We start from the raw sequence: 12,666 nt of genomic DNA, 5'->3' as shown, positions 1-12,666 counted from the left end.
AAAAAAAAAAAATGCTGGTAAGGATAGTCAAATAATCTTTTGAGAATTCAGCTGAAGAAGTAATTCCTATAAATCATGTGTGTGTTCTTCCTGATTATTCTCTTAGAGAAAAATAGTTACTGATACACATACATACATGTACCCTATACAAGTGGCCATTCCATGTTGTAACTGTAAAATTTCTCCAAACTGATGTAGAATTAGTAAGGATAAGTTAATTGAACTTAAAAGCAAGGTTTTGGTTTTGGCACTGACAGAATTTTTCACCCTTTCCCTTTGAATTGTAATTTCTTTTGTCATGGAAATCTTTTATACTGTTTTTAAAATCATCTTTATTGATTTCTAGGGGCTCATTCACTTTTGTTTATTATAATATATAATTTATATACTCTTCTAACAAAATAAGACGTGTCAAGAGCTTTATGTAATGTATTAAAGTATATAATCATAGATTTTTTTCTTATAATTAAAAAAAAATTTACTTCATAGCAGAAAGAATAGATGTGAAACATACTGGTTCAGTGGGTAAGGTGGATATAATTACCTGAAGTTTTTTAAATAATGCTGTTCAAATATCAACTTTAAAAACAGTATAATGTAGGGGGGCACCTATGGCTCAAAGGAGTAGGGTGGTGACCCCACATGCTGAAGGTGGTGGGTTCAAGCCCAGCCCTGGCCAAAAATTGAAAAAAAAATTAGTATAATGTACGTAAACTCATCACAATTTGGTATAGACATATGGTTTTAATATTAATGTGCTCTGAAATTCCAGTTTAATGATTCATAGTTTTAGATTTAACTTTTAGCTGTCAGATTAGTTTAAACCTTTTTATAGTAAAGTTTGATGTTAGTGACAAGTAAGCAACTTTTTGAAAAATTAAGGTTCTATGAATAATTTGTGGAAAAAAAATCAATGCAATTGATTTTTCTCAGTTGAAGTAATACTTTGCATTTTAGTGGCTAGTAAGAGGTGAAAACTTTGGATAAACTTAAGAAGCTTACTTATAGATGGAGAAATAGTATAGGTAGGTGGTTTGCCCAAAGTTATAGTGGTAAACTGGGGAGTAAATTCGGTAGTAGTGTCACAGTTAGTTATTCCCTGTACTGACACTGATAACCAGGGTTATAGAAGTTAGCTTCTTTCATGAAAATTAATTTAACAGTAAGGGATATAAATGTAGATTTTGAATCACAAGATACACTGTTCATTTCAGAAGTTTAATGTGGATGATACATTCATATATAGTAAGTGAATTTATTTATTTTGCGTGAATTTTAGATAAATGGCTTTATCATATTTAGAATGATAATATAGTGATATTTAAGATTTGCTAAAATCCGTGAAACGTTTTAGAAACATAGTTATGATCTTTATTTCAAAATTTTTTCCAGGCACATTTCACATTTTATGCAAAATATACCTTTTCCTTCACCACAAAGACCAAGAATCCTTGTACAGGTAATCAAAAAAGAGTGTATTTGGGGAGAGTTCTGCGTATGTTCATTCTAGTCATTGCAGAATAGATTCTGTTAACATACAGGCAGTTCCCGAGTTACAAACATCTGACTTATGTACAACTTGCACTTATGAATGGAGGTTATTATAGGTAATGGGTAAATGTGCCTATTCTAAGTTACATACAAATTCAACTTAAGAACAAACTTACCTATCTTGTTTGTAACCCAGGGACTACTTGTAATCCTTTGGGTTTGAGGTGGAACAATATGCATTCAAAAAGTCCTTCAATTTCTTGTGTTTTAGAGTGTTACTGAACATCCTTTCTTATGGTTTTTGGATTTTGATGTACAGAAATGAAATAATTATAATCCTTGGTTCATGACATTATCATCATTGCTCTATGCCATGGCCTTTATGTAGCAGTTTTCTTTTGGGGAGATAGAGTCTCACTTTGTTGCTTTGGGTAGAGTGCTATGGTATCATCATAGCTCCTAGCAACCTCAAACTGTTGAGCTCAAGGGACCCTCTTGCCTTGGTGTCCTGAGTAGCTGGGACTATGGGCCCCTGCCACAATGCCTAGCTAGTTTTTCTAATTATTGTTATTTTTATTATTAAGTAGAGATGGGATTTTGCTCTTGCTCAGGCTGGTCTCCAAATCCTGAACTCAAACAGTCCCTTGGCCTCGCAGAGTGCTAGGATGACAGGTGTGAGCCCCCAAGCCCAGCCTTTTTCTTGATCCTCGATAGAGCGCTGTGGCATCACAGCTCACAGCAACCTCTTAACTCCTGGGCTTAGGCGATTCTCTTGCCTCAGCCTCCCGAGTAGTTGGGACCACAGATGCCTGCCACTATGTCTGGCTATTTTTTGTTATTGTTGTTGCAGTTTGGCTGGGGCCGGGTTTGAACCCACTACTCTTGGTATATGGGGCCAGTGCCCTACCCACTGAGCCACAGGCGCTGCCTACAGCAAAAAAATTTTTAATGTAAAACCCAAAATTATGGGCTAGTTCTTTGCAGTGTCTAATATTAAATATAAAATGGGTTATGTTTGGAGGGGGTATCTGAAACAGTCTATAATAGGGCTTTTCAAACTATACTAAAGGGCCAGTTTCTTTTATTTCCAATAAGTGGCAGACCTAGATAGTTATACAGCTTGTTGACATATGCAGTTTACTATGTGAGATCACTATAGACATGTCGTTAGAAATGATTCCACTGGTCACATGCTTGGATGTGGGAGCAAGGTTAGATTGCCATAAAAGTTACTTAATATTGGGTGATGCCTGTGGCTCAGTGGGTAGGGCGCCAGCCCCATATACCAAGGGTGATGGGTTCAAACCTGACCTCGGCCAAACTGCAACAAAAAAATAGCTGGGCATTGTGGCGGGCGCCTGTAGTCCCAACTACTCAGGAGGCTGAAACAGGAGAATCGCCTAAGCCCAGGAGTTGGAGGTTGCTGTGAGCTGTCTGACACCATGGCACTCTACTGAGGGCAATAAAGTAAGACTCTGTCTCTACAAAAAAAAAAAAAAGTTACTCAGCTCCATTTATTTACTCATTCTTCCTGGACCTTAACAGTTTGCATACTGACACTTTGACTAGCACTGGTCTATTTAAAAATTTTGCTCAGACATTCTCCACATTCTATATGATAGGATTAAGTTACACATTGTTGGTCTTTAACGTGTTTCAGTTCAGCATATATTAATGTATGTCAGCAAACTGCCCAGTACTTACCAGTCTGTTAGATAAATAAATGAGGCTTTTCTAAAGCTATCCAGGCAGTAGCAGGAGCCTATAATCCCAGCTACTCAGGAGTCTGAGATGGGAGGATCACTTGAGCCCAGGAGTTTGAGACTACTCTGGATAATATAGCAAGACTCTGTCTCAAAAAAAAAAAAAAAAAAAAAAAGGCAGTTATTCCATAATTTTTAAGAATCTATTTTAACCAGTTAATAACTAAATCAAAATTCAAACCATTTAACAAAAAAGAACTAATATAATACCTCTGAGTAAATACAGCTATCATTTCATATTTTAGCATGTATCAAAAAAGTGTCTGTATATTAAATAACTATTTTCTATTTTACCCTAGAATGATTTGATTAATTTATCTTTTTTTTTTAAGCTGTCAGTCCATGATGCATTAATATTATCACAGCCAGTTTCTACACCTTTACCACTAAGGTAATTATTGGTATTTAAAATAATGTATTCATTTGGAACAGAATGTTGTAAAATATTTTAGTAACCCCTAAAATAATAAAATTAAATGTTATTTTACAAACTAGATAAGCTTTAATGTCCTTATGGATGGATGGATGGTAGGGCTGTTTAACAAGTGAGAACACTTGGGAGAGTTGCAAAATTGGATATAGGGAATATCCTTTTTCTCTCATTCCCCTTCCAATTTCTAGTTCATAGTTAAATGTTCAAGGTGAATTGATTTTAACCTTCTGAATGCCTTGAATCCATTTAACTTCCCTTCATCTGCATCAATAAAATGGACTAGTGCAGTGGTTCTCAACCTGTGGGTTGTATTAAAGGGTTGTGGCATTAGGAAGGTTGAGAACCACTGAGCTAGTGTGATTTCCTACCCAGACTACTTAGTTAACTTAATTGGGACTGGTTTACTCTTGTCTTCCTTCAGATCTTTATCCACCTTGCAACCAGTGTGTCCTTTTGAAAATGCATGTATAAATATAGTTTAATTTCAGCTCAGTCTCTTGCATTTCCCCCCTTCCTCTGTGATACTTTGGTCACAATAGACTTATTTCAATTTCAATACTTCAATTTTTATAGATGACAATAGCTCTTTCTTGCTGTAGGGCCTTTGCGCTTTGCATTTGTTGTCTCCTATCCCTCACTCTCATCCCCTGCTTCTGTTCTTTTGAGCTCAGCTCAAATAGTGGTTCTTCAAGAAAATCTTTCCTGATAAATGCTCTTTTGTTATGCCAGATGTGAGTTTAAATCACCTTGGGTTATATTATCTCATTAAATTTGTTACTTTTCATTTAGTAAATCAAGACTTAAAATTAACAATAAAGTCCCAATCTATTAATACTTAGCAAATAATTTAATGAGCAAATATTAACATTTTTAGCAAAAGATTTCACAATTACCTCTTTGTTTTTTTTCTAGTGGAGCCAATTTTAGCACCTTGTTGATGAATCTGGGTCCTGAGAACTGTGCAACACTGTTGCTTTTTGTTTTACTTGAGAGTAAAATCCTGCTGCATTCTCTAAGGCCGGCTGTACTGACTGGGGTAGCTGAAGCTGTTGTAGCTGTAAGTAAAGATTTTTCTTTTTAGTACAAAATTACAGAGAATTTTTGCTCTAAAAGCAGCTTTAAAAATTATCTGCCTAGGCCGGGCGTGGTGGCTCACACTTATAATCTTAGAATTCTGGGACGCTGAGGTAGGTGGATTGCCCTGAGCTCATAGGTTTGAGACCAGCCTGAGCAAGAGTGAGACCCCCATCTCTAAAAATAGCTGGGCATAGTGGCCGGTGCCTAGGGTGACCAGATTTTAAGATCGGTAAGGCAGGACAACATGGCCGGGGGGCAGGGCAGGGCCTGACAACAATGCAAACTTTGATAAGCAGTTCTCGATAATCACTTCTCAGCAATATTTGTTATTATTACAGTTTAACATTATAAAATTAACAGAAATAATATAAAACTCATATTCTGGTGAAATAGCCACATGGCACCCGAAAACCGTATATTCCCTTCTTGTTCTCCCGCCCGTTCGTGCATTCTTTCCAAAAATTGGGATTTTTTTTAAAACGCTGCAGGACATTGAAATTGTTGAAAAGCGGGACGTCTGGTCACCCTACTGGTGCCTGTAGTCCTAGCTACTAGGGAGACTGAGGCAAGAGAATCATTTGAGCTCAAGAGTTTGACGTTGCTGTGAACTATGACACCACAGGACTCTACCAAGGGTAACAAAGTGAAACTCGGTCTTTAAAAAAAAAAAAAGGAAAGAAAAAAGCAGATTAAAAAAAATATTATCAGCCTACTAAAGTTTATCCTAAATATAATCAGATAGCAAAGAGACATAGGAGGTTTATGAAGAAAACAAAGGTGATTTATATTTTAGGAAAAATGCCAGTTTTTAATTTTTTATAGTTTAGAGTTTTCTAGAGAGTAAAAACTATATGATTAAATAATAATAAGACTGGTGAATGAAGCTGATTGTATTAAATGAGAGTCAGTGGCCAATTTCAATTACAATGTATTTGTAATTATGCAAATGAATTACAGGTTAATTTCTCCTGATTTTAACTTTTAATCATTGTGAGCCAGTAATACTATAGTATCGAATACAAAAGCTTAGCTCTTGTCAAAAGTATAATAAAAATTAAATCAAAATTAAAACCTACTAATGGTTTCTTATTGCATGTAGAAAGAAGCCTACTGCAGAGGCCATAGGATAGAATTTTCGATGTTCCATTTCTTTGACTCTGTCTCTAACTAATTTAAAATACTTGACTCTCCTCTCTTCTCTTCCCCATTTTAAGAATGTACGTCTCTTAAAAGTAAGGACTGTATTCTCAGGACTTGTCCTAAGTGTCTAGCACGGAGTAGGCACTCAATAAATACTTCTTAGTATAACAAATGGGATATGTCTCAAAGATCTTAATTGGGTCAGAGAAATGCTACTAGGATAGAAAACAGTAACCATACGAGATGATGTACAGAAGGATCCTTATCAAGTGGCAGGTTCAAACCTGGCCCCTGGCCAAAGAAGGAAAAAAAACATACATGATACAAATTAAAGTAGAGCTTTGTGAAGGAAAACTGGTCAAGATTCCTGAGAAATGTTTTACATTGATTATATTTTTTTTCCGAGAGAGAGCCTCAAGCTGTTGCCCTGGGTAGAGTGCTGTGGCATCACAGCTCACAGCAACCTCCAACTCCTGGGCTCAAGCGAGTCTCCTGCTTCAGCCTCCCAAGTAGCTGGGACCACAGGCGCCCACCACAACACCTGGCTATTTTTTGGTTGCAGCCATCATTGTTGTTTGGTGGGCCCGGGCCGGATTCGAACCTGCCACCTTAGGTGTATGTGGCTGGCGCCTTAGCCACTTGAGCCACAGGCGCCGAGCCCATTGATTATATTTTTGAGATGTCAGGCTTCCCTGAAGTTGGATCATTTTATATAATTTGAATAGTTAGGAAATTTTTTTGTTGAGATCTTTAGTTGACTGTTAGCATTCCCAAGAAAATTATTAGTTTTTTTAAATTCTCAATATTTGTGTTGGGTTTTGGTCAATGGTTACTTTTAGAATTAATAGGTGGATGGAATGCATTAGATCGTAAGTTTGTTTTATTAATATTTTGGATAGTCTTTTTTTTTTTTTTTGAGATAGAGTCTCACTTTATTGCCTTCTGAAGAGTGCTATGGCAATATAGCTCATAGCAACCTCCAGCTCCTGGGCTTAGGCAATTCTGTTGCCTCAGCCTCCCAAGTAGCTGGGACTACAGGCACTTGCCACAATGCCTGGCTATTTTTTTGTTGCTATTTGGCCGAGTCTGGGTTCGAACCCACCACCCTTGGTATGTAGGGCCAGCATCCTATCCACTGAGCCACAGGTACTGCCAAATTATTGAATAGTTTTATCTCTCTGTCCATAGAGTGACAGTATGGGTTTTGTTTTGTTTTGTTTTGAGACAGAGCCTCAAGCTGTCCCCCTGGGTAGAGTGCTTTGGCATCACAGCTCACAGCGACTCCAACTCCTGGGCTCAAGCGAGTCTTCTACCTCCGCCTCCCAAGTAGCTGGGACCACAGGTGCCCGCCACAATGCCTGGCTATTTTTATTGGTTGCAACCATCATTGTTGTTTGGCGGGCCTGGGCTGGATTCGAATCCGCCACCTTAGCCAGTTGAGCCATAGGCACCGAGCTTGACAGTATGGGTTTTGTATAGGTATTAGAAAAGTTAGCCTGCAAAGAGCTGTTAGTATTTTCATAGTGCTTGTGATCATTGTCATGCTTGAAAATTTTAATCCTGTTGATTCATAGTATTTGGAATAAAGTTTAAGGGAAATAAAATTAGACTTAACTCCTTTTTTTTTTTGGTTATAGTTGTTGTTATTTGCCAGGCCCAGGCTGGATTCAAACCCACCAGCTCTGGTGTATGTGGCTGGGGCCTTAGCCACTGAGCTACAGGCACCGGGCCAGACTTAAGTGCTTTGTAGTTGTCCTTTTTTGGTAATATTAAACGTTGGTTAATTTGTCAAAACTTTTTCCCCCAGATGATCTTTCCGTTTCAGTGGCAATGCCCGTATATCCCCCTTTGTCCACTCTCACTGGCTGCAGTGCTCAGTGCACCTTTACCATTTATAGTTGGAGTCGACTCAAGGTATTTTGATCTTCATGACCCACCACAAGATGTTGTTTGCATTGACTTGGATACAAACATGTTATATGTGTAAGTTGATTCATTTTATATTACCTCACATTTATATATTTCATCATATATAGTTAACAGTTCTTTGAAAGCATCTATGAGTATGTTTTTTTGAAAGTTGTTAATAAATTTTAACATAATTTAATGCTGTTAAATGCAGCATTTCTCAACAAAGGCAGGTATCAGAATCTGGGAAAGCTGTGTGAGTTGAAAAAAAATGTGTTTGATCTTATAATGGTTTGGATATTGTTAAGCTATTTGGTTTGGATTGGATTGGACATTGTTAAGCTATTTGGTTTGGTTTGGTTTGGTTTGGATATTGTTAAGCTATAATGGTTTGGATTGGATTGGTTAAGCTATTTGTATATTAAAAGAGAATATGGGTTTGCAAAAATGGTTAAATACTGCTTTCAGAGCTCAAGAAATGATATGCTTTGTAAGTTTAATTCAAAATTCACATGTAAAGTAAAAAGAGTTTACCTACATGAGATAAAATTTAGTCATAATATTGGGTAATATTACACCATTTTCTTAGTTACCAGGATTTAAATCTTATAAGGATCTGTTTACTCCATAGACATTGATAATAGAAATCAGTCAGAGTTTGTGTTTGGTGGAGGTGATAGTATAGCAGTGATACGTATAGCAGAGAGTGGCAGCACATTAATGAAAGAAGTAACTCTGAACAGGTGGTTAAGAGCTACCTCCCTTACCTGGAAAAGGTGGGGGGAGAGCAGTAAGTATTGAAAATTCTGTAGGGTTGGTGCCACCTTCTAGCTTTTAGAGCACTTTTATTCTTTGCAGTTTGAAGTCGACAGAAAATGAATAGAGAAAAATTGGGGGGAGTCGTAAATGGTCACGGCAGTAGAATAGGTTGGGAAAATATTTACATGGAGCAAAAGAATAACTTAAGGAAGGAAGAAAGCATTTGCTATAACTTCAAGTATAATTTTGAAATGGATCTACCATTGTATTTTTGACACTGAATAGCTTTAGTAGCTCCTTAACTATATATTTAGATTTCACTTGTAGTCCAAAAATAATAAATTACATATGTTTTTTCACACACTTTGGTTGTTTATAAATTGCTTTCCCTGAGAAACAGTTGTTTTAGAAATGTATTCAGCATGGTGATTTTAGAAATAATTATTTATAGAGTTGGAACTCAGGCTTTTACCTTATTTTATTTACTGTTCTGAATAAAATAGTATTATGGAGATTCTTAATCTCCAGAATAGCCTCCATAAAATTTCTTTCTTTGAGACAGAGCTTCAAGCTATCACCCTGGGTAGAGTGCTGTGGTATCACAGCAACCTCCAACTCCTGGGCTCAAGCAATTCTCCTGCCTCTGCCTCCCAAGTAGCTGGGACTACAGTCGCTTGCCACAACGCCCAGCTATTTTTTGGTGGCAGCTGACATTGTTGTTTGGTGGGCCCAGGCTGGATTTGAACCTGCCAGCTCAGGTGTATGTGGCTGGTGCCTTAGCTGTTTGAGCCACAGGCACCGAGCCACCTCCATAAAATTTTCTATTACTCAGAAGCCTTGTTTTTCTGAATTCGGGTGTGGTGGCTCACACCTGTAATCCTAGCCCCCTGGGAGGCTGAGGTGGGTGGATTGCTTGAGCCGCTCAGGAGTTCGAGACCAGCCTGAGCAAGAGCAAAACTCTGTCTCTACTAAAATAAAGAAAAGAAAAAAACTAGTCAGACATTGTGGTGAGCACCTATAGTCCCAGCTAATTGGGAGGCTGAGGCAAGAGGATTGCTTGAGCCCGAGAGTTTGAGGTGCTGTGAGCTATGATGATGCTATTGTACTCTACCCAGGGCAATGATGAGACTCTGTCTCAAAAACACCCCAAGGTTTAGAAACCTTGTTTTCTAAAATAACTTTGAATTGTTTGTACAATTGTACTTAAAGAATTATGAAATGATTTAGATACCTCCAAATTATAGAATAATATAAATGAACTTATATCTATTCACCACACAGTATTTATTAAGAAATAAAATATTAAGAGTGAGAACCCAAATCTACTAAAAATAGAAAAACTGGGCTCAGTGCCCGTGGCACAGTAGTTATGGTGCCAGCCATATACACTAAGGCTGGTGGGTTTGAACCTGGCAGGGGCCAGCTGAACAACGACAGCTGCAACAAAAAATAGCTGGGCATTGTGGCGGGCGTCTGTGGTCCCAGCTATTTGGGAGGCTGAGGCAAGAAGATCGCTTAAGCCCAAGAGTTGGAGGTTGCTGTGAGCTGTGACGCCATGGCACTCTACCTAGGGCGATAAAGTGGGACTCTGTCTAGAAAAAAAAAAGGGGAGCAGCTCCTGTGGCTCACTGGGTAGGGTGCTAGCCCCACTTACTGAAGGTGGGGGATTCAAACCCGGCCTTGGCCAAACTGCAACAAAAAATAGCCGGGCTTTGTGGTGGGTGCCTGTGATCCCAGCTACTCGGGAGTCTGAGGCAGGAGAATTGCCTAAGCCCGGGAGTTGGAGGTTGCTGTGAGCTGTGTGACGCTGTGGTACTCTACTGAAGACAATAAAGTGAGACTCTTTCTCTACAAAGGGGGAAAAAAAAAAAAAGAAAAAGAAAACCTGAGGATCCCAAGAGTTGGAGGTTGCTGTGAGCTATGATAACGCTGTGGCACTCTACCCAGAGCTTGAGATTCTGTCTCCAAAAAAAAAATTACTAATAAATTTGAAAAGCCTGGATAGTTGTCCCCAGGTACATATGTTTATCTCTTGCTTCTGTCTTCCACAGGTAACCATTATCTTGGATTTGGTGTTTATTATTTCTATGTGTTTTAAAAACACTTATTATATATCATGCATCTAAATGAAATTTTACTTTTCATACTCAAAGTTTTTTCCTGTGAATAGTTTTCTATAAACTGCTGTTTTGTTGTTGTTGTTGCAGTTTGGCTGGGTCCGGGTTCAGACCTCCACCCTCAGTATATGGAGCTGGCACCCTACTCACTGAGCCACAGGTGCCACCCGTAAACTGCTTTTTTTTCAGCATTCTTTGTGAGCTTTAATCATTTTCAAATGTCATCAGTGTTGATGGACATTTAGATTGTATGTAGATCTTGGTGATTATGAACAAGGATGTCCTAATTATTGTTGTACATATATTGGGTACATATGGGAATTCCTCTGAAGCATAAACCTGGAAGCACTAATGTTAGGCAGTGAGCCTCTTCAGAGGAATAGCTGATGCCAAATTACCCCCCCCCTTTTGTGCTCCCTCTTTAGCAGCAGTTGAGAGTTCTCTTTTTTGAGACAGAGCCTCAAGCTGTCCCCCTGGGTAGGGTGCTGTGGCGTCACAGCTCACAGCAACCTCCAACTCCTGGGCTCAAGTGAGTCTTCTGCCTTAGCCTCCGAAGTAGCTGGGACCACAGGTGCCCGCCACAGTGCTCGGCAATTTTTTGGTTGCAGCCATCATTGTTGTTTAGCAGCCTGGGCTAGATTCGAACCCATCTCCTTAGGTGTATGTGGCTGGCGCCTTTGCCGCTTGAACCACAGGCACTGAGCCGAGAGTTCTCTTTGTTTCATATCCTTGCCAACACTTGCTGTGGTCAGACTTTTAAGTTTTTTACTGATTTGATGGTAATGTTATTTCACTGTGGCTTTAATTGCCATTTTCCCTAATTATTAGCGAATTGAGCATTTTGTTAAATAGTTCTTCTTTGCTCTCTGGTTTTCCTCTCCAGTGGCTTGAATGTTCCTTTTTTGGTATATTTTTCTCTTGGATTGTTTGTCTTTTTCTTTTGATGTGTAGAAATCTGGAATTAATGCTTGATCTGGTAAATAGCTTTTCCCACTTTGTGACATGTTATTTCATTGTTTTTGATGTTTTTTGATGAACAGAAGCTTATTTTAATTTACCAAATTTATGAGTTTCTTTCTTTTTTTTTTTGAGACACAGCCTTAAGCTATAGCCCTGGCTGGAGTGCTGTGTCGTCACAGCTCACAGCAACCTCCAACTCCTGGGCTTAAGCGATTCTCTTGGCTCAGCCTCCCAAGTAGCTGGGACTACATGTGCCAGCCACAGCATCCAGCTATTTTTTTGGTTGTAGTTGTCATTGTTTGGCAGGCCTGGGCCAGATTCGAACCTGCCAGCTGTGGTGTATGTGGCTGGTGCCTTAGCCATTACTCTTTTAGGTTATTGTACATGAAATTCTTTGCTTTGTGTCATGAACTAACTATTATCTTGGTTATTCCTTAAAGTTTTACCTCTCTTATTTAGTTCTTTTATTCAGCTAAACTCGATACTTGTGTATGATGTGACATAGAGATAGAGTCTTTTTACCACATGGACAGTTGTCATGCAGACTGTTCACTGAATAGTCAGTTCATCTGTTCCCCAGTAGTCTTCAGCATCAACTCCATTACTTAGCAGTTTCCATATTTATGTGGCCTGTTATTCTGTTCCTTTGGTCTGTGTTAACCTCTTTCTAGTATTATACTATCTTTTTTTTTTTTTTAAAGAGACAGAGTCGCACTGAGTCGCCTTCAGTAGAATGCTATGGCATCATAGCTCACAGCAACTCCCAACTCCTAGGCTTAGGTGATTCTCTTGCCTCAGCCTCCCGAGCAGCTGGGACTACAGGTGCCTGCGACAATGCTCGAGTATTTTTTGGTTGCAGTTTGGCTGGGGCTGGGTTCAAACCCGCTGCTCTCAGCGCCTTACCCACTGAGCCACGGGTGCTGCCCTATTATACTATATTAATCACTTTTTTTTTTGGAGACAGTTTTACTATGTTGCCCTCGGTAGAGTGCTGTGGCATCACAGCTCACAGCAACCT

The 12,666-nt window shown here is 38.8% G+C and overlaps 1 protein-coding gene across 2 annotated transcripts in view; it reads left to right on the top strand.

Moving 5' to 3' along the window:
* Positions 1 to 1,398: 1,398 nt before the first annotated feature.
* Positions 1,399 to 12,666, top strand: part of DENND4C (DENN domain containing 4C) — a 76,625-nt gene continuing 65,357 nt past the window's right edge. For both annotated transcript variants that reach the window (XM_023508169.1, XM_023508170.1), the window contains exons 1-4: positions 1,399 to 1,459; positions 3,587 to 3,645; positions 4,600 to 4,744; positions 7,712 to 7,887. In XM_023508169.1, the coding sequence (XP_023363937.1) occupies positions 1,409 to 1,459; positions 3,587 to 3,645; positions 4,600 to 4,744; positions 7,712 to 7,887 (431 nt within the window). In that variant the 5' untranslated portion in view covers positions 1,399 to 1,408. The remainder of the gene's footprint in view (positions 1,460 to 3,586; positions 3,646 to 4,599; positions 4,745 to 7,711; positions 7,888 to 12,666) is intronic.

The sequence above is a fragment of the Otolemur garnettii genome, unplaced genomic scaffold (genome assembly GCF_000181295.1).
Source record: "Otolemur garnettii isolate 467f Iridium unplaced genomic scaffold, OtoGar3 scaffold00006, whole genome shotgun sequence".
In the NCBI taxonomy this organism is placed as follows: domain Eukaryota; kingdom Metazoa; phylum Chordata; class Mammalia; order Primates; family Galagidae; genus Otolemur; species Otolemur garnettii.
Note: the sequence above shows the minus strand (reverse complement) of the source record. Positions and strands in the feature narration are given on the sequence as shown.